Source organism: Cenococcum geophilum, assembly GCF_001692895.1.
Source record: "Cenococcum geophilum 1.58 unplaced genomic scaffold K441scaffold_62, whole genome shotgun sequence".
In the NCBI taxonomy this organism is placed as follows: domain Eukaryota; kingdom Fungi; phylum Ascomycota; class Dothideomycetes; order Gloniales; family Gloniaceae; genus Cenococcum; species Cenococcum geophilum.
Genome location: NW_027137620.1, coordinates 763,512 through 784,634, shown reverse-complemented (window position 1 = coordinate 784,634; position 21,123 = coordinate 763,512). Strand labels below are relative to the sequence as shown.

Genomic DNA, 21,123 nt, shown 5'->3' with positions numbered 1-21,123 from the left:
AACGGCGGCTATTAAAATATAAATTACCGATTAAATAAAGTGGATATATTAAAAATGGAAAACAGACGTTTTTACCTCGTTGGATACTATGTCTATTAGGTAAAACCCAGAGAAGAAGCCAGTTTTTTACGGCCCTGTTATCTTATAAGGAACACACAGGTCTTTTTTGCGTCAGTTTAGTAACGAAGGTATAGAGAGAACTAATACGATTTAGACTTACATTTATACTCGGCGCGAACTATAAAATAGTTAAGCGGGAAGAATTAGAAATAAATAACATCTCCTACATTTGCCGTTATGGTGTCTAGGATAAATCGCTAAGTTAGCTTCCCAACCATAACGACGTGGAGTTTTATGTCGTTACCATCGGTAGTAGTTATGGGAGGGCTCGCCGAACTCAATGTCAAAAAAGGTAAAATTAAGATTAAAGAAGGTGGAATAAAAATTAAAGAATATATTTCTTTAGAGGAGGAGCTCACACCCAAAACCTATATAATAAATTTAACAAGGGTAAGAAAGGTCGTTAAAGCCTTAGGGGTTATTTAAAATATAATAAATAAAATAAAAATCAAAGTAAAAGAAAAGAAATATTAGATTAATTTAAAACTTAAGGACAGTAAGGTACGATTTAGCTTTAGCTTAGAGTCGCGAAGTCTACCCAGTAATATTAGCGGTTAGGTTAAGTTAAACTAATAAGAAAATGCTAACCTAACCGCTAATATCACTAGGCTTACCTCGGTCATTCTTTACCAATCCATTATAATTCTTTAGTATTTAATGGATTAAGCCTCACCAAGTACGCCTTGCTATAGAGGCATTAACGGAAAAAGGACTCGTTCCCTAGCGGTACTCTCCTACCGCCTTAAAATCCATGTCAATTAGCGTAAGATGTAATAGGAAAGCGCAGGTATTACTACCTAGAAGGATCAAAAGGACCAGGTGGCTTAGATGGCTTAAGTGGATTAAGTGGATTAGGTAGATTAGGTAGATTAGGCGGATTAAGTAGGTTAGTTCAATGCGTTAAAATAACTAGCTATAAAGAATACGCTAAACTAAAACATAGTTTATGTTAAGGCACTATAAATAAAGACCTATAGAGATTTCCTATGCTTCTTACAAATCGTGGCAATACCCTATAGGAATTTAAGTTTGTAAAAAATCTCGCATTTAATAGGAGGTAAGATTTTAAACGTAAGGCTTGTAATACAAATAACACCAAAGAGTAGTTTCGTTTATAGTATAGTTATTTTATAAATAAAGAAGAGAAAGTATAATAAAGGAGAGCTATAAAACAAATAAAATTCAAATAAGAAAACGCCCCCCTTCTAAGTTTATTTTTTTATCTTTTGTTTTTAAGCTATATAAGAAAAAATAAAATAAAGAACTATTAGAGGAAAATTAGACAGCTATTACTGTATGCCTTACCTTTTCTATCTTTTACGCGTCAATCTATTCTACCTTACTCGCAGCGTTAAGTTCGTTAAAACTATTAACCTTAAATAGCTTATAGTAGAGTTTCTTAAACTCTTTAAGGATAGCGGCTATATTAGCTGCCCCTACGGCTAGAGCCGGAGTTCTAGTTAAAGCTAGAGTTCTAGTCGGAGTTCTAGTTAGAGCCGGAGTGCCTAAAATTTTACGGAACTACTAAGACATTGGGTAGAGAATACCAGGTATAGGAGATCTGTCTTTAGCTGGGCGTATACCAGTTAAATACTCCTTAAGTCTTCCTTCAGCTTCCTAAGCTGCTTTATAAATCGATTTATTAGCTCATTTAGTGCCCTACCTATTTTAAACAGTTACTCTAGTCTCCTAATACCGCTTTAGTCCATTGTCTATGCCCTAGTTAACTAGAATATACATAAAGGGAAAACATTTTACTAGCCTTATCGCTTTATTCCAATAAATTAAATTTAAATCTTCTCTAGGGTCTTCCGGGTACTCGGATTTTCACACAACTACGCGAAGGCAAGTAATTTTAGTATATAGAAATTTCCCGTCTGGTCTTCTTACGTCCCCAAGTCTAAAATTAGGGTTAGTATATTTTTCCTCAGGAGGAAATGCGTAATCCCCCTCTACTCCCCCTCTTATAATTCTATAGATAGACGCATTGCGTGGACCGTAGCAGTTAATGACTTCCTTTTAATTATCTGCCCATGTAACGGTGGCCCTATAAGAAGTATTATAATTAGGTTACGTATCCGCGGCAATATAAAGTGGCTCCCCGTAGACTAGATCCCATAACTTGCTTTTTATAGCAGGCTCTAACCCTATATACTCTTATTTTATAGGCGTTTGTTTTACGCCCTAGGGGTCTGCATCCTATAGCTCTTATAGAATAAAAAGTGCCTCTCTCTCTCTATTAGGCTCTATAGACTCTATAGGCCCTTCGTCTACGTCCTTAGAGCCTACGCCGTTTCCACCATCTTTATTACCTAATTCTATTTAGTAATCCTCCGTTAACTCCTATAACTTTTTATCCAATTCTTCAATTTTTCTTTTATCCTCTTTACTCTGCTCGCTACCCTCCCCTACACTCTTCTTCTCCTTTATAGCCGCTAATTAAAGTTTTAGAGCTTTAATTTCATTTTGCTGCTAAACAACCTTAGCTTTTCCATCCTTATCCTTTAGTTGGGAGCGAGCTATTTTCTTAGCTCTGGTTTTTGCCATTTTTAAAAAAGAGGGCCTATTACTAAATATAGCTTTCTTACTAATATATTTATTAGATTTGGCTGCAAAGTCGCCCTAATATATAGAGTCCTCACAATGTCAACATTTAGACCATTCTATACTTGCTAGCTACCATTTTATACTAGGCTTATAGAAAAGAAAGAATCGGTTAGGGATTACTTTTATAGTGACCTCTCATTTAGGAGGGCCTAAACATCAGCTATTCGCGGTAGATCTAAACTTTACTTAGAGCATCTCCGGACTAAGGTAAGTTAGTTACTCTCTGCTTTTACTTATCCTTTAGTATAAATATAACTACCGTATTATATCTGTTCAATCTAAATATACAAGCATTTTTTAGAATTTTTGCCGTAATGCTATTTAAACTAATTACCTTTCTATATATGGTCGCTATATAAGTGACCTATAGTTATTCGGATTCCTAGTTAACAAAGTAAGTAGCGTTTCTAGAATTTTTAGAAAGTCCTGCTAAATATAACTAGGACTGTATTTAAAACTTCACTTTACTATATAACCTAGACATAGCTCGCCTCCAAAACGGGAGCTCTTTATCCGGATATAACTACTACCCTTAGTGGCAATAGCTACCTAGTTATAGGTACTATAAATATACCTAGCGCTGTTATCTTACCTAAACCGAAATGGCGTAATATAACCCCTTCGGAAATTCCGTCAGGATATCTATAAATAACTAGGGAATTTGCTCTAAGTTTATCTCCCTTATCTATAGGCTTGGCATCAGCCACTTACCCAGCTTTTAAATCTTCAATATTAATTTCTATACGCCGTAAGCCGCACTTTTTAATATTTGCCGTTACTATAGTAATAGGTCTAGTTGTTATATACGGTCGCTAGATAGTTTTCCTATATCACTACTTAGTCGCTAAATACTGTATAAATTTGCAGTTATGTGTATAAGTAGAAAGTTTATAGACGGATATCACTAAGATTAAGGCTTGGGTATAAGAGTTAATCTAAGGAATAAAGCTTAGGCTCGCCCTTATAGGAACTTAGGCCACGCTAAAAACGTATATCTTTATAGAATACTTCTTAAATTACATTTATAGGGTGAATTTAGAGACTGTTATTTGTATAATCTATCATACTCCACTAATAAAGGCATTAGCATAATATATTATTTATTAAGATCTACTAATAAAGGTAATATATAACCTACCTACAACCCGCTTATATTGCATAATAGTAAAAGGCGTTTCGTTCTAGAGGGCGTCTCTTTTTAAGGGTTGCCTAAGCGGGTAATAAAGTAGATAAAGTGATTAAACCGGATGGATGAGGTGGATAAGGTGGATAAGGTAGATAAAATAGGTAAGTTAAATCATTCCGATCCCTCCTTCGCTTAGTTGCAGTAATATTATCCTTAGGTACGTTAGTGTCGGTATTAATACCTAGGTGCTTTTAGACAATTGCTAGCTAGAAAGGTGTTATGTTTCGCTATACGTAGCACAAATATAGTAGTTATTTCGCTTATTTCAACACATCTTAAGTAGAATGTAAATTATCTATTAGGATTCTTGTTTTTTAAAGCGTTTATAGATTCCCACTTACATAATAATATACAGACACAGCAGCGGTACACTTTAGAACGGACGCTATCTATACCCGATTTTTCTTATCTAAGCTATAAATACTATAGCCATTTCTATAAAAATAAAGATAATAGTTATAAGAGCCTAATAAAGAAATCCTTCAAGCACTTGCTATATAATCTCTATTTCTTTATATCTATCTACTAAAACTCTGCAGTACTTGCTACTAATTTACTTAGGGAGCCCTTTACAAGAGAAATCGAGCTATTTTAAACAGCTATTTGGAGGCTGAAATTCCAAGTCAACTAGGCGTAAATCCTAATAAAGGTTATAAGAAACGTAATCCCGAATTTTATCCCGAATATCTATTTTTGCACTAACTAGATATAAAATTAGCAGCTTTAGTATAGGCTTAACGTAGACTTGCTACCTAATATTACTGTTTTTCCATTAAGTACTGCCAATTTCTCTTTCAGAACATTTGCAATATCTAGCCTCCCTTATATTGCCTTAATTCTCTTACTATATTCTTTTTCAGGTTCCTCTATTTAAGGAAGATATATCTTAACCTTAATATTCTATCAACTTACTTAGGTTTGCTCTTATATATACGGAGTGCTACTTACGTATTCCTTAGTATTATCTATTAGTAATTAATCCATAAATGGTTTCACCCATAATTGCTAACCTAGTTTAATAGTATTAGCACTTAATTTAGTCTAACCTAAGGTAAATATACCATCTATATCCAGCTCCTATATAAGTACTATCCGCCTCATTTTAACTTTATAACGTCTGTAGCCTTAGATAAGCTTATTAATATATACTAGGTGGCTAGCAACTCTAATACTAGTTACAAATATTAGTACCGTTCTAAAATTGCTAAAATTATATCTAACCCCATATAGCCCGTTAATAAATGCCGATATTAAAGTATTTATATAACTCGTAAGCTTTTTAGTAAACCCTCGCCGGGGTTTAATAAGTAAATATATCTTTAATCGATCTGAGTTACTATCCCAGCCTAATATTACAAAAGGGTAACGTTAGAAGATAGACTAGAAGCTAGCTTTAGGAACAGAAAGGTAAATATATTAGCCAGCTTTTACTTTCTAAGGTCTAGGTATATAAACTAAGACATAAAGGGCTCTACTTTCTTATATTACTTCTGCTTTGGTTTGAGATCTATTCTAAGAAAAGTTCTAATATAAGTAGAAGATCCATTTTAAGGCTATAGAGGAAGCCCATACAGATGCCCCAATAAGTAGATATAATTCTGCTGTCTAGTTCCCCTTAATATAAAGCTAAAGAGCGAAGATAAAGATCTTAGAGAGAAGCGTATAGAACTAAAAGAAAAATTCATAAACAGCCCTCTAAATAAAATGAGTAGAAAGAAGGTATATTAATGTCAATAATAAGCCTCCCTAGCGTTAAAAGTCAATTTGCTTTCAGGCGATAGTTTAGAGGCGGGCTAAACGTATAATAAGCCCCCAAATTCCCAATGTATTAAGTATAAATGGTTATCGATTTATAAATGGAGTAACCGCATAGACTAACCCTTATAGAAAAGTGACTGTTCCTATATATGTATGGATTTTATATTATGTTTACATGGAAACGCCAAGGTAATTGGCGACTATACTAAGCGATCCCGCTACGACCGGGATTATATTAGCAAGGGATATTATACCAGCGCGTATTCCGATCTAAGCAAAGGATCTGACTCCAATAGTTATGTATAAAACGTTGGCAATGACATATAAGGTAACGCTTAAAAGAAAAATTCGGGTCGGCCTCCTAGGTATAGTATTTCCTCGCCAAATATAAGGATAAACAAGATATTTTAAAAGGAAGAAGGTAGACAAGGTATAGAGAAAACGTATAATATAAGAGATTACGCGGTATAGCAGTAAAAGCGTAAAGCCGCCCACTACTATAGCCGCATACTATATAGTAACGTTCATTATAAGTCGCATTTTTTCACCTTTACGCGGCGCGGAGTAGAACTTAAATATAGCATTACTTAATATAGCATTAAAGACATTATAAGCTAAATCTAAAGGCAGTAAAGTATAAGAGATAATGCCCGCAATTTCCTAAGGGCAGCAGTATCTAGTTTCCTTAGCTTATACCTAGGTATAGAGTATAAAGCCGTCCTAGGCTAGGTAGGCAAAAATTTATAAAAAAGCAAGTACCTAATCCTAGCATTAACCCCAAAAATTATAGCAGACGAAAAGAAAAGAGTAGTCTAGGAATTGTTCCGTAAACATTAGAACAATTTCCTTTAGAGAGCCTATAAAATTGGCGCGTAGTATAGTGCGAATATATATGTTCTTATTTATAGGCAGGGTAAATACTATATATATACTTCCATGCTATATACCTCCTGGCCTCCTCCTATAGAAGAAGTGGTAATATACTTTCTTACCCTCTTATATATAAAGCTAACTATTCGCATAATAGCGTCGTCATTCGCCAGCCCAAAAGACATTATTAGACTTCAGCCCTAGCACGGCTAAAAAGAACCCGTTAAAGGGAACACTTACTAAATCAGCGCCTCTTAAAAGGCTGCGAAGGCCCCCAATACCAAAAGGCGTCTCAATTAGCCCTCATTTATATACCTTCTAGCCAGAAAGAATAGCGGTAAAAGGTAAGGGGGCGGATGGCGACAGGCGCCCCTTAAGAGCATTATAGTAGTAGAGCAAAAATTTAAAATACTAGCGCGTCTATAGGCAGCAGCAGTCCCTAAAGAGACTAAAGGTAAGGATATAGAGGACAGGCAACCTATAGGTACCATATAGGTGGGGCCTAATAGCGAAGAGATGGAATACGGGGTTTTCTCAGACGGAGTTTTCTCCCTATATATATATAAGGCGTAGTCCGTGTAGGCCTAATAGGGATCCGCTTTAGTAGCTATAATTTATATTACTAAATTGCCTTAAACCTAGCAGACCGGCCCCTAATCTTACTAATATTATACTTATTAACATCCCCTACTACAAAGCGAGATACACTAAGCCGGGACATATAAGGGGTACTTTAACTTTTAGTAACTCAATCTCTTCACATATATTAATATTTGCTACAGTTCTGCATATACTTTATACTATAGCTATTTATAAACGTTAAAGACCTCTCCTACCTAAAAATTATAATTACATTATTACTATTATGCTTAAGTTACGGAGATCGTTCTTATTACGTGAAACAGTGTTCCTTTGCTATAGAACTACCGTGTATATATAGCCTCATTTTCTTTATAGATTAATCTTTATATAAGTTTTCCTTACCTAAAATCTGCGTACGGACTTCCAATTAACATATATATATACACAAACCCCTAAATAGGTGCGAAATAGGTGCCTAGACAATAACGTCTAATATTAGGTTTATCTTATTGCCGCTACTTAAGGAGAATCCCTACCGCTTAAGTTATTATAACACTAGCGTTATATAATAATAGCGGGCTAGATAAATACTTTTTAGGTTATATAAGTGTGGTTATAAGCGATATGTAACGGTAATTAAAGCAGACTTAACTAGATATTGCCACTATAAATAGGGAAGTAGCCGACCTGTACCGGCTATACCCTTATCGAGGTAGCGTTTCCTAGACATTAGCGCGGTCAAAGCCACGATCCACTTTGTAAAGGAGATAAAACGTTTACACCTAAGCGAATAATAAGCCGATTTCAATAAGCGAATACTCCTAAGATCCCCTCTCCTACTTATACCTCCTAACTAACTACATTTTACGTTTCTATATCCTTCTATGTCTAGCTTATACTACGACTCTAATAATACACTTCGTCACTCCCCTGGTCTTTAACCTATTAAGCTAAAGACTACCCCCTTACCTTTACCTCTACCATTTATCCCCTAATAAGCCGCGGTTTTACCATATTAAAGACGCTAAAAGGAACGTAACACTCGGCCTAGCCAAGGCGACACAGTTCTAATGAATTTTGTTAGCCCTAACCACCTAAATATTGCCATAAACGCAGGCGAAAGTCCGTTAAACTCCGCGTCTAAGTCAGAAGCGAGCAACCTAGAGTATAATAAGGCGTTTAAGGAAGTAGAGGGTTTAAATATAATAGATAGTGTTTCTAATTCTAACTAAAAAGAAAGCGACCGCACCGCTATAAATATAGAGCCAAAACCCAATACAGCCTAAGCTATAGAGTGCTTATACGCAAGCCAGGTGCTCTTAGTAAACATACAATTAGAGATAAAAATAGAAGAAGTTAAGGCAAAAGGCTTACTAAGCTAAGAAGCGAGCTAAGCAGCATACGGAACAAGGGCATTTAGGGGATTTTTAAGGGCTGTCTTTAAGTAAAGTAATAAGCACTATAGTAGCAAAAGAGCTATTATATAAGACTTTGACGGAAGTAGCTAAAGAGATAATAATATCGCATTATAGCTTAGATACCGTGCGCTTATATAGCAAATATCCTTAATTTTATATTATACTATAACGTATACTTAGAGTACAGTAATATGCACGACTAGCTTCCACCCCTCTAAAAAAAAAAATTATTTCGCTTCGGTACGCGGGCTCGCTAAATCGCCACCAACTGTATATAGTAATTGTAGCGAACGCATGTGCCTGCACGTAAGGACCTTTTTAATTGCCCTAAAGAATCGCCTTAGTTGGCCAGAAGAACCAAACTAAGGACGTACGCGCCCTCCCCTCCCCTTTAACTGCGCGCCCCCCCGCTATGCCGCCAAAACGCGAATACAAAGTTATTCCTACAATTGCCGATAAAATTTAGTAATATTGTACTGGTGGAAACCTTATGATATTTAACAAAGATCACGATACTATAGAGGAAGGCCGATTGCGAAGTCTGCTAGAAGTAAAGTTCTTACAGCTAAGTATAGGCATTTGCTACGATTGCTAGCGAGCCCGCGTACCGAAGCGAAATAATATTTTTTTTTAGAGGGGGGGTGGAAGCTGATCGTGTATATTACTGTAATAGTTCGCTGTTACCTTATACTAGGGAGCAAAATACCCTAACTAAACTATCTTATTGCCTTTTTGCCAAGGCTTACTTCTTTATTGGCTAAGTCCTTAACTTTTAGTACCGGTCTGCGCTAATCCTGTATTATATCTTATCTACTTATAGATACTTTACCCTATATTAGCTAGTAAACATTAAAGCAAGGCAGCGGCTTAACTACTTTAGATAATATTCTATAAATATAACATAATGCCTTCTAATAAGGATCGTCTTTACGTCGCCCTTTACGCTTATAGCGGTAATCCTACTATACCAAATAGAGAAGACAAGTAAGTAACGCCAGAGCCCTTACTCCTCTTAGGTGTAATATAAGTAAGCGTAAAGGTAGGATTAAAGGCCATTTTATAGCGGTATTATATTATAGCTAACACTATATTAATAACTAGGTATTACTAGGCTCTACTAATTAGGCTAAAAACTAAAGCTGAAGGCGGAATAGGCACACAATATTATATAAAGGAAAGGCTGACATAGACTGGGGAAACAGAGTGGTACTATAAAGAGCGTAATACCTCTCTTACTCCAACTAGTATGCTGCTTATCCGTATTATAATTGGTAAAGTAGAGGATAGGGATCGGCTTATAAATATATTATGTAACAACCCTATTAAATAAGGAGATTTAGGTTAGAATTATGTAATATAGATAAAAGAGGCACTTAAGGGGCTAAAAGTTAATAGAAAAGCCTTAGGCACTAGCGTAATAGAGTAAAATTAAGTACGAGATAGGGCAATGACGTATTATTAGAGAAAGAAGGATCAGCATCATTTCAATAGTTAGGGCAACTTTGATATAAACAAGACCCCGACTTATAACTTAATAGACGGCATAGAGACAATTCCCTAAATATTTATTATAATAAGATTATTAGAATTCATCCTTATTCACCCTAGGAAAAGAGAAAGAGGTCCTTTAAAAGTAGAGCATTTAGAAATCTCCGAAATATTGCTAACAAATTTTCTCTATAGCTAGTTCCTCGGGTATAGGATTAAGAAATTTATCGACCTCGTCTCGCTAAAAGGAGTTTTATAGATTGACCTAATATGCCATAGTGTACTTCTAGTACGGTAGGAACCACCCAGCGGTCTCCTAATTAACGATTCTAATAACTTTATCTCCATATACAAGAATATTTAAGCTGCTTAAATTACCGTATATAAAAACAGGCGGAAGCCAGGGCCTATTATGTTTAGCTATAAGCTGTCTTAGCTCTAGTTCGAATTTCGGATTAAACTCTAGCCCTTATTATAAATACTTGTAAAAATCTTAAATATATTTAAAGGGTCTATACTGTAAGGAGGGACCTAGGAGCCGGCAATCGTTTAGAGGCCCGCCGTTAACATTTGCAACATCCATACCTTAAGGAGGTATTTTTCGCATCTCTTAGACCATATCTTTAACTTAGGAGAGGATCTTTACCTTTAACTCGGAGCTCTATACTACCCACCTATGTTCTACTATTTCTCTATAAATCCTCTCCATTATAATATAAGTCTAATCTTTATGCGTAAAAGAGCAGAGAACTTTTAGAACCGGAATTAAAGTATTCTAGGTCAGGAATTGCATAGTACGTACTTTAGAAAGGTATTAAAAAGGGCTATATTTAACGCAGATGTTAGAAGAGAGCACGAGAACAGTTCCGTTACGTTAATAGAAACGCTTTAGTAGCTTAATCGCGAAGAGAATGAGAAAGCGGCGAAAACGGGTATTATTAATGGGTTTCGAGTCTGGTGGCAGTATAGAAAAGTCTATTTATTCTTAAGTAATATCCAATATAGCTATACTAGGTAGCAAGACTAAACAATAGTCTCTAAGTACTTAGGCCTATAAGATTAAAGCCAATGTTATAAGTGAATGTTATAATTATAGAAGAGCTAAAAATAGTGTAACTAAGAATGCGTTATTAACTTAAAATGGAACCCCTTTCGTTCTTATACTTCGCCACACTTTTAATTTAATCTCTTTAGCGACCCTATTAGCAACCGAAATTTAGCGGTACCTAAGGCAGTAGGCTTGGCCGAAACGTCACTAAATTATAACTAGGTAAGTATAGCCGACTTCCGGGTTCCCGTGCTTAAGAGTTACGTAGGTCTAGTTTAGGCCCTGCTTAGGATTATTTCTAGCGCATTCTATAAGACATAACTTATTCCTAGACTAGACTCCGCTCTTTAATTTAGGCCGTATTGTTTTAAAGGGCCTTACTAGGTTATATTTGCTAAGTTCCTTAGGCCGTTACGTATTATACCTAATTCTCTAAGCCTATTCCTTATAGAGGGCAATAGAGGGTGGCAAAAGAACTATAGACCCTAAAGGATCTCTAAACGTAATAGAAATCACTCTATATCTGCATTTCTTTTATTAGAGCCACTTAAACAAAAGCAGGTTAATACCCTTCCAGCTATATATAATTGGAGTAATTACTTAATCTACAATCCCTCTCCGAGCTTCTCTCTTTAATTCAGTCACCTATATTTAAGAGAAGGAATGGACCTAAATTACTCCCTTAAATATTGCTTAAGACGCAGTCGAAACTAGGACTAAGAAAGAAAACCAACAAAACATATTATCTAAAAGTATTCCACTTAGCTTAGCGCAGCTTATAGACAGCGAGAAATAGCGACTTAAAACTTATATACCAAGGACTAAAGTTTAAAGTTTATAAAGCGATCATATACACCCAATCTCCCGTACTTATAGTCGCCTGTAATAGAGACTTTTAGGTAAAAGCTAACTAAACGTTTAGTGGAATTGACCCTAACCAGGAACTAACTAACGGGTAGGAGGCGGCGACTAACATTATAAGTATTAACGAGTTTAATTTCGGCACCGTTAAGAGAATAATCTAATTTATATATAAAAAGGACTATAACAATAGTGGGGAGGAGTAAGGATCCAATATTGTAAGTATAAAAACTCTCTGCCGGGGTAAGGGATATGTTAATTAAAAGTTTAGCTTAAAGGGTATGGCGCAGCGCAGCTAACCCTAGGTGGCTTAATAAAGCCACCTTGCCATATTATAGTTCGAAGACGCGCTGTCTCTCTAACTTAGGAGATTTATAAATGCACTAATTATGTAAACAATCTCCTTATAGACGTCTCTCACTTTAGTAACAGTAAATTTATTATACAATGCCTCAAAGCATCCTACTTTCGCAGTTTTTCCTCCCGCTGTCGGCCGCCAGTCTTAGGCGTTTTATCACTAGCCTAGATAACCCTTATTAAGACTACCACAATCCTATTCGTAATGCTAGCCCTAAAGTTACGGAGAAAGTCTAAACTTAGTACGATAGCATTTATCATTCCTTTAACTATTAAAACGTAGCATTACAGCTTACGACCTTCCTTTCCTCCTCGTTCTCGAAGCGTTTTAAAGTATCAATCTAGATTACAGCCAATTAAGCCAAGACGTACTACTTAAACAACGCGGGACAATGGTTTCAACATCTATGCAGTCTTGAGAAACTCGCGAGTGGATTGAAAGAACTATTAATAAAGGGGAACGCCTAGCTATAAGGGGCGCCTAGTTATATAATGCTCTACTATATAATAGTTTTACGCGAGGATCCTCTTGTTTAAATACGCCTATTTAAACCACGCTAGTTTATCTAGCGATTTATCTAAGTTAGAAGAACAGTGTCGCTTTACAATACTAACATCCTCCAATCTTTTTAAAGAATGATAAAAGGCACTTTATAACTAAAATTAAGGGAACAGCTAACTAGATTACTTAGGTAATAGCAATTATATGCCTAGGCTTACACCTCACTGTTACTAAGGTATTATATTGGTAAAGAGTACCAATTTAGGTTTTAAGTCGGCATAATTTATAACCTTTAAAACCTTTTATAATGAAGAGTAGTAAGACCCTTAGTATATGCCGGCCTTAAGCTATAATAGAGCAGCGCCCGGTAGGCTTTCCGATTAGGCCAACTTAGGATAGGCTATAAAAGGGGCTTTTAATTATTCGTGTAGCATATAGGTGGTTACGATATATTTTTTACTTCAAATCTACTAAATAAGTTTTCGCTGCAGCTATACCTAAAAAACACAATCATATAACCTATAACTCTTCTACTACTTTGTGTTTCGGCATCGCTTCCTAGAGCTGCTTAATTTATTATCGCAACTTGGTAGTATATAAAGAAGGTCCATTTATACTACAGCCATAGCATTCTTAGAATGGGTCTATCTTTTAATTATCTAGCCTATGGAATGTTGTTTACGCTATATATATATATTCCTATTCGCTCTTAATAGGTATAGATCTATACCATAACCCTACTTAACCCCGCTAGCTATCCTTATGGCTCCTATACTTACTATCTCTATACCTAGTATAACTTATTCTTACGGCAGTCTGGCCTAAACAATGCGATGACCAAAAATAAGAGCGTGCTTTATATATATAGCTTAACGCGGTAAATCTAGCAAGTTATACCCTATCTTAATATAACAAGCGATAAAATAACAGGTTTAATAAAAAATACTTCTAATCTAGCGGACCTAGTAACATCTACTCTTTAGTTAAGTCGATCGCTATATCTTATAGCTAGAGGCCTTCTAAGCTAAAGCCCTATACCTAAACTTATAGAACCGCTTAAAGCCCTCAACACGGCATTGGAAAAGCTTGCCTAGATATTAACCACAATAAATGCCAAATTTACAGCACTAGAGCTCCCTCTACAAAGTTATAGTAAGTGTTGTAAAGAGCTTAATAAACAGATCAGTTAGGCGGCTCAATTAGGTGCTTATAACTGGGCTACATTCAAGTATATAGGCTAGGATATCTTTAGCTTTATACGTACTTTAAAAATATACACATCTACCATCGTAATAAAGATAATAGATGTTGCGTTGTATATTAAAGGCGTACTTATATAGACTAGAGCTAATACTAACACAGGTCTGTAGGCAATATTACGTTTACTAGAGAATGCCTCGAGGAATATAAAGGGCTTATTAAAGACACTTAGTCCGCCATCCTTAAAGAACTGGAAAGTAAGGTTTATTAGTTAGGCAAAATAAAACAGTAGCTTAGTAAATTAATTTTTCTATTACACCATAGGTTAATGTATAGTCATTTGTTAAACTAGTCTAGGCTATCTATCTCCCGTCTTTCCAAAAGTAAGAACCCACCGCCGCCATTAAAGGAGTTAGAAAGGTTATGCAACCTATAGCGGCTTAAAGCTATATATACGCGGCAACACAGCTAATTCGGTATAGCAGGCACCAAAAGATCTATCCTTTTAGTAATTGTGGGTAAACTTGGAATAGAATATATAGTAGTTTAAAAAAGAACTGCGGTGGCAAGACTTTGCTTCGATAGAGTTAAATACATTTATATAAAGGTAAGGCAGATGTTTACAAAGTGCTAAAGTATAAAAGTCCGATATTACAAGTTATATGGAAATAGAAGATGCAGGTAAAGACTTTTCACAATATTTATAACGGTCGTCAATTATATTCCTCCCTTTAATTTATATCTTATTGTTGTCTAGCTCTTTAAAATAATATCTCCATCCCCAAACCTTATCCCCATTAAGTATCTCTCGCATTATAGGCTATAGCTTACTAGAAGCCATAATAGCAACACGTTTCAACAAGTTAAGAAGGAGGAGTATACTGTAGTGGGTGGATATACTAGCCTGCAACCCATTAAAGGGACCCTAGCACATCTAATAAATAAAGCATTAGCTAAAAGTAAGGAGATTCTAAAGAGAGAGAGGAGGTATAGCGTATAATACTATTGTTAGGCAACAAGCTGGAAATATATAATAACCATTTATGCCCAATAATAGTCCATCCTACTACTAATGGCACCAGCTTCTTAACCTTCTCTTTATTTATCGGTATTCTTTGTCTTATATTAATCAGTTCCTGAATTTTCTATAGTATAGCTGTATAGTAGACTACAAGCTATATCTTAGCCTCTATAGCTTTCCCTCTGGCCTCCTTTAGCTCTATAGTATATATAAGAGCAACCCCAGAAGTATATGCGTCCGTCATTAGGCTAAGTATGGCACCATTATTATTATACCTGAAATTCTCGTAGACTCTGCGAACGTCGTCATTGTCGTCTTAGTTAAATGCAATTATAAAGTCCGCCTTTTTTAATATAGTTAGCCCAGAAGTGCCTATAGATAGGAAATCGGAATGGATATTCTGAGATTAACTATATAGCTTGGACGTTAGCAATATGGATTAAAGACTAAATAACGGTAGTAAAACTCACACGCTATTAATTTCTAGGGAAGTAATATTATCCTCCTCAACTACCGCCTCTAGGGCATCCTAGACAACTCTTACCTAAGCATTCTCGTCTTTATTATTATCGTTACATCGTTTCACCCTTATATAAATACATTGCACGCAACTCTAGAGAAACTCTAGCCTATCTATTTCTGCCTAACCCAATTATGTTTTATCTAATTAGTCGAACATATAGGAGCAAATATCGTTTTTAAAAGCTATAGGGTTAGCTTGGCGGAGGCGGCGCTAGACTAGACGCCGGTTAGCTTTTAGTACATTAGAGTAAAAGAAAGGCCTATAGCAGTGTACCTTAAAGTATATTAGAACAAATTCATCAGAAAAGTTTTCGGAAAGTATACCTTAAAGTTTCTATAACGGAACAATCTAACTTATGCCATCTGGTTATCAGATACAAATAGGAGGTCTCCCTTATTTAAGTAAGACGCGCTAGATTTGCTCGGGACTTTATAAGCCTTTACGCTTTATTAACGGACCCATTGCTTTTAATTTTCTCCTTAAGTCAAGTAAAGTAATAGAAGAGGCGTTAGTGATAGAGTTTATCTCAAAAGAGTTAACTGCGGATAATTACGACGACGGGTCAGGTCTAGGGCGGACTTATTAATAGGAGTTTAGAGAGTGACGTATTCGTTTAAGATAAGATTAAGGGGAAATTTGATATATAGGTTCTTCAAAGTTCTCTAAAGATAATAGGGTGGCATTGACCCAGGCGCGGACGTAGTCTATGACGGTGATGGTAATAATAAGCTTGGCCTTACACAAGAGTTTTAAATAACCGTTACTTAGGAAGCGAGTTGGAAGGGCTTAAATCACATAACCTTAACACTATATTTAATTGAAGTCAAAATCGCATTAAATGTAACAAGATAGCATGTGAAAGTTAAGCGTTAATTCATTCCCTACTGCTAATAAGGCATAAACACCGGTTAGAATACCCTACAGCGATAAGGCAACTACGCCCGTAGGAAGATAAAAAACCGCTAAATATGCGACCTAAGAGATCGCGAACGCTTTATTAATATAATAAACTCCGCAATAAAGACGAATATAAAGGAGGGTGGTATTCGCGTCGCCAGGCTTTGCTTATAGTAGGTCCCTCTTTTAAACTAGCTAGTTTGCAGAGAGTGCGCCACATATTTAGGTCTACAACTATAGTAATAAAAAAGGCACTAAAGGCAGCCGCTAAGCCGGTATAAGAGACAGCTGGCAACGCTCGGCTGCTAAAAATAGCTAGTATATAACCTTTCAAAGACGTTTCTAGAAGAGCGCCACACCTGGGAGCCTGTTTGGTATAGCGTAGAAAACAATACGGCTAGCTAAGTATCTAATACTACACTACGTAAGCGCGCTAAATTCTTATGCTAAGACACCCTATAGGCCCCTTCTTACGGATAAATCCAGAATGTATATTTTTAAGAGCTAAGTGTCTTTAAAAGCTTAGGACTGTAATAGTTCTATTAATTAAATACTCCGAAGCTTAAAATTTTGTAAAGAGTTGTGGTTTAGTAGGGGTGTAAAGCTAACGCAATTTTAGATGCTTTGTATAACGGCGCTATTGCACATTACCTGCCAAATTCTGCCAAATTCTGTTAACCTATATATTTGTTTACATCGGTCCTAGCGACCCCTTTTCCTTCTCCTTAGCTTAGTATTTTCGTAATACAGTATTCGTTTAAGCTTTAGTTTAAAGGTATTTGTTTAAGCTATAACACTTTAAAAAGAATAACTAACAGCATAATTAAAAGCATTGTATTTTTTAGGCTGTATACTGGTTTCCTAAAGGGAAATATCTAGAGAATACTATTACTATAATTATAACTTGATAGAATCGCGGGGGAGAGAGTTAAGATGCGTAAATAATGGATTTATTACGGTATGGGTGTTAGCGACTTAGTTAATCGAGGCACGAGCACGGTAAGAGGGACGCGCAAGCCTATATGATTGGATTGTCTATAAACGAGAATCTAAAGCTAGGGAAAGGAAAGGAGAAGAAGAGCAGCGCCGCTTAATGTTTTATAATATCTTCGCGTTACGTGACCGCAATATGCGGCAATCTATAGCAACTTGCTAGTGTGAAGTTCTGCTAAGTTCTGTTAGTGCCGTAACAACGGGGGGTTTTACGCCATTTAGGGAGGGACCTTATATATATAAGGTAGGTGCAGGCAATAGAAATTAATAGTAAGCAATACGGTAGTAAACTGCCTAATAGCGGAAAGTTTAATAGAATATTCTGTTATAGTGTAAAAATATAGCAAGTTGGCTTAGTTTAATTTCCCCCTATAACTAAAACCCTAGCCGTTGTCTACACTAAAACGCTTTAAATAAAAACAAGGTAGCATTTAATGATAGAATGTTCTAAAATCCCCTTACCTTATTTATATTTTTATAAAGACTAATAAATTGCTATATAGAAGGGATGTGGCGAGTCTAGGTTTGTACAGAAAATCTCAATAAGTGAACAAGTCGCAGCGCTTAAAATAGTAGTAATAGTTAATATTACGACCGCGTCTAAACTAAATGGTACGGTAGTTACTATAGAAATACTACTCGTCTATAACGTGCTAGGGGAGATTATACTAGAGTCTATTAATTATAAATACAATCTACTAGTAGGTAAAGAAGAGTTAGAAGTAGAAGTACCTATAACCTAAGTGCTTAATACGGATAAAGTTAGGGAGCCTTATTGCTTAAAGGCAAAAGCGAAAGCCGAAGATTCTAAAAGAGGAAGGACTAAAGGTACTAAGTAAGAAAAGATTAACTCTAACAATAGGCGGGAAGGTGTATTAGGGGGGGAGGTAGAAGACAATAGTAAAGGAAGAGACGAAGATAACGAGGGAACTAGCGGCGAAGCCTCTCCCTATAATGCCTGCGGACACGCATTACCTACATAAATTTACAGTGGTAAGTATAGCCCTTAGAGAATTTAGGGGATAGTCTTACTTTAAACTTTACTCTAAAATGCCCTACTTTAAAGCCCTCTTTAAAGCGCCTTCACCGTATTTAAATTATTAGAGGCGTAAATAAGATTTTTCCCTCCTAGAAAGGGCATAAGATTTAGCGCCTTTGGCGCTTATATAACCGGGTTATATCCTTTATATATATCTGGGTAGATAATGGCTGTCAAATCATCTGTATAACAGCTCGCCCAAATTTGATCATTTATAGGAAGAGCGGAAGGATTAGCTTGGAGATTAGTAATCAGTAATAGCGAACCCTAAGGTGTGACCGAAATAGACGCTTTAACCCCTATTATTTTAACGGGAGAGCACAATATATAGAATTCTTAATTTCTAGTGTTATTAATCCAGGTCCTAGAATTATTATTACTAATTTGAGTACGGTAGAAATAAAGGCCTTACTATATAATAATGACGTTATCTCCTAAAGGAAAATCTTTGGGGACTACGAAATAGTAGTCTTGGTTAATATTATAATAATTAGTTACTATCCCCTCTTCACCCTTTCTAACCTAGGGGTAATTTCCCTTAAAGTTCTAAACTACAACCTACGTTATACCTTAATCGTAGGAGAATAAAATTTGATATAAACCGCCACTATAAGCAGCTCCCTCTATTTAGTTTATAGTAGGGCTTATAGTATTTATAGAATCAAACAGTCTAATACTAAGTGTTAGTAAATATATATCAAGTCTCACCACTAGTTTGTTATACTAGAAGGTGACGTTCTACCTAGCCCGCTATGTAACTCCTAGTTTATTAGCAGCTTCGTTATTGCTAATATAGTGCCCCTTATACGGGAAAGGCTGCTAACTATAAATCTTAATCCTATTTATTAGCATAACTAATTGCGTAGTATTGGTAAATTCACTCCACTAAAAAGGTAGCGGATTGCCTATAAAGAGGTGCGACTAAGCAAGATAAAAGATGGATAAAAGCGCTATAATAATGCTCGCTGCTATGGTTAAAGCAATGTAGTAAGAGTAAGGTAAAGGTAAAACTTGACATTTATAGCTAGCCCACCTATATACGCTAATTATTTGTATTCGGTACGGATGTATAAAAGTAATAGCCACTATAAAATAGTTAGGCCTAAATATATTACTAGTACTATACTAGCTCTAGGACTAGCGAGTTCGCCCACTAAGTAAGTCTCTAGATTACGCCTATTTGCTTAGTGACTTATTATACAATTAGCCCTAAGTAGAGGTAAGTTTTAGTTTTAGTTTAGGCCAAGCAATTAATAAATAAATATAGAGCAAGATTTTCTAGCTATAAAAGATTTATATTTTCTACTATAAAAAGCATATATTAAGCTATAATTGATTCCTATATTAAGGGTAACTAAACAGTGAATTTAATTTACGTTTTCTTGGCAAGATGTTTAAGATAGTTCCGTAATAAAGATTAGTAAAAAAACGTAGGACTAGACAATTGCTAAAATATCCTACTTACTAGTATGAAAGCGGAAGAGTCTTAGTGCACAGATAGAGTAATATATTAGAATTCCCACTGTAAGAGAGAGTATTTTCATTATTGTTTAGGTTATTATATGCGCCTGCGCAAATAGGTACGCTAGCAATATAGCTACAAGTTAGGCAGCCTAGGCCACTCTATATATACAGTCCGTAGGGCTAAAAAGGGCAGGAGTTAGTTGTACAATTAACATTTAATATATTGTACTAAATTTTGCCTCCTGCTAGAGTGTATTTAAATTAGATAATAGGGGCAGAGTCCGTAGTTATTTCCGTAATTAAGAGTTTTAATAACACGCCGCTATAACTAGGCACTTAATATGTCTTATTATAGATATCGGCGGGCCAAAGAGTAATTATATTAGACGAATAGTCCGCAGTAACTAACTAAAGGTAGACTTTAAATAAGTATTTATTGTAGATTTTGGCTTAAGCAGCTTGCACAATAGGAGTAATAGCTAGGATAGCTACGGAAGCCACAGTAAGAAGTTGTATTTTAAGTATTGTTCCGCTAATAGAGTTAATATTCCGCAGATTATTTCAAATTGTTCTCTACTAGGGTGTAAGGATTAGCGCGTTATACTAAAAGGTTCTAGTATAAGGCCAGGTCATAATAGTCAAACATCATTTTTTCACCCTTAGCCGAAAAGTAATATGTCACCGGTCTCATCGGTCTTATTAGTCTTACCCCCCTATTATACAAACCCTTTATTAAAATTACGTGGAGTCATTCTCCTTAAAATATCAAATTTCTTCAGTAGGAGTTTTAGTAAGCATATTCTTATCTTTCTGCATTAGGATAATCACAATCATCCTACTTGCTCAAATCTTTATCCTCTCAAAGATCTAAATATATGTATTATTATCCTTATCCAAAACACAACACTAAGGCAAGTCCGTTGTCGTCGCATATAGGTTCGCATTTCTTAAATAGGCCACTAGGCCTTTTACTAGGCCAAAGATATACCAGAAACGCCCACCGCAGCTTCATCTCCACCTTTATATAACTTAGCCTCTACGCTATCATACCTTTCTAGAGATCCCCTAGATAATAGACCAGATAGAGGTAAAGCCGGAATAAAGAATACTGGGGAGGATTTACAAGAGGATTCGTTGCTAAATAAAGGCTGATACAAGCATTAAAAAGAAAGGTTAAAGAAGTAAATAG

The 21,123-nt window shown here is 35.7% G+C and overlaps 2 protein-coding genes across 2 annotated transcripts; both read right to left on the bottom strand.

Annotated features, from left to right (window-relative positions):
- Positions 1 to 10,345: 10,345 nt before the first annotated feature.
- K441DRAFT_586224 (uncharacterized protein) lies at positions 10,346 to 10,498 on the bottom strand (the record flags this gene model as incomplete). The annotated part of the gene is made up of 1 exon (XM_067644621.1): positions 10,346 to 10,498. A coding segment is annotated over one exon (153 nt), but the record flags the coding sequence as incomplete, so codon positions are not given.
- A 9,436-nt stretch (positions 10,499 to 19,934) lies between these two features.
- On the bottom strand, positions 19,935 to 20,093 carry K441DRAFT_586463 (uncharacterized protein; the record flags this gene model as incomplete). Its single annotated transcript, XM_067644630.1, has 1 exon — positions 19,935 to 20,093. A coding segment is annotated over one exon (159 nt), but the record flags the coding sequence as incomplete, so codon positions are not given.
- Positions 20,094 to 21,123: the final 1,030 nt, after the last annotated feature.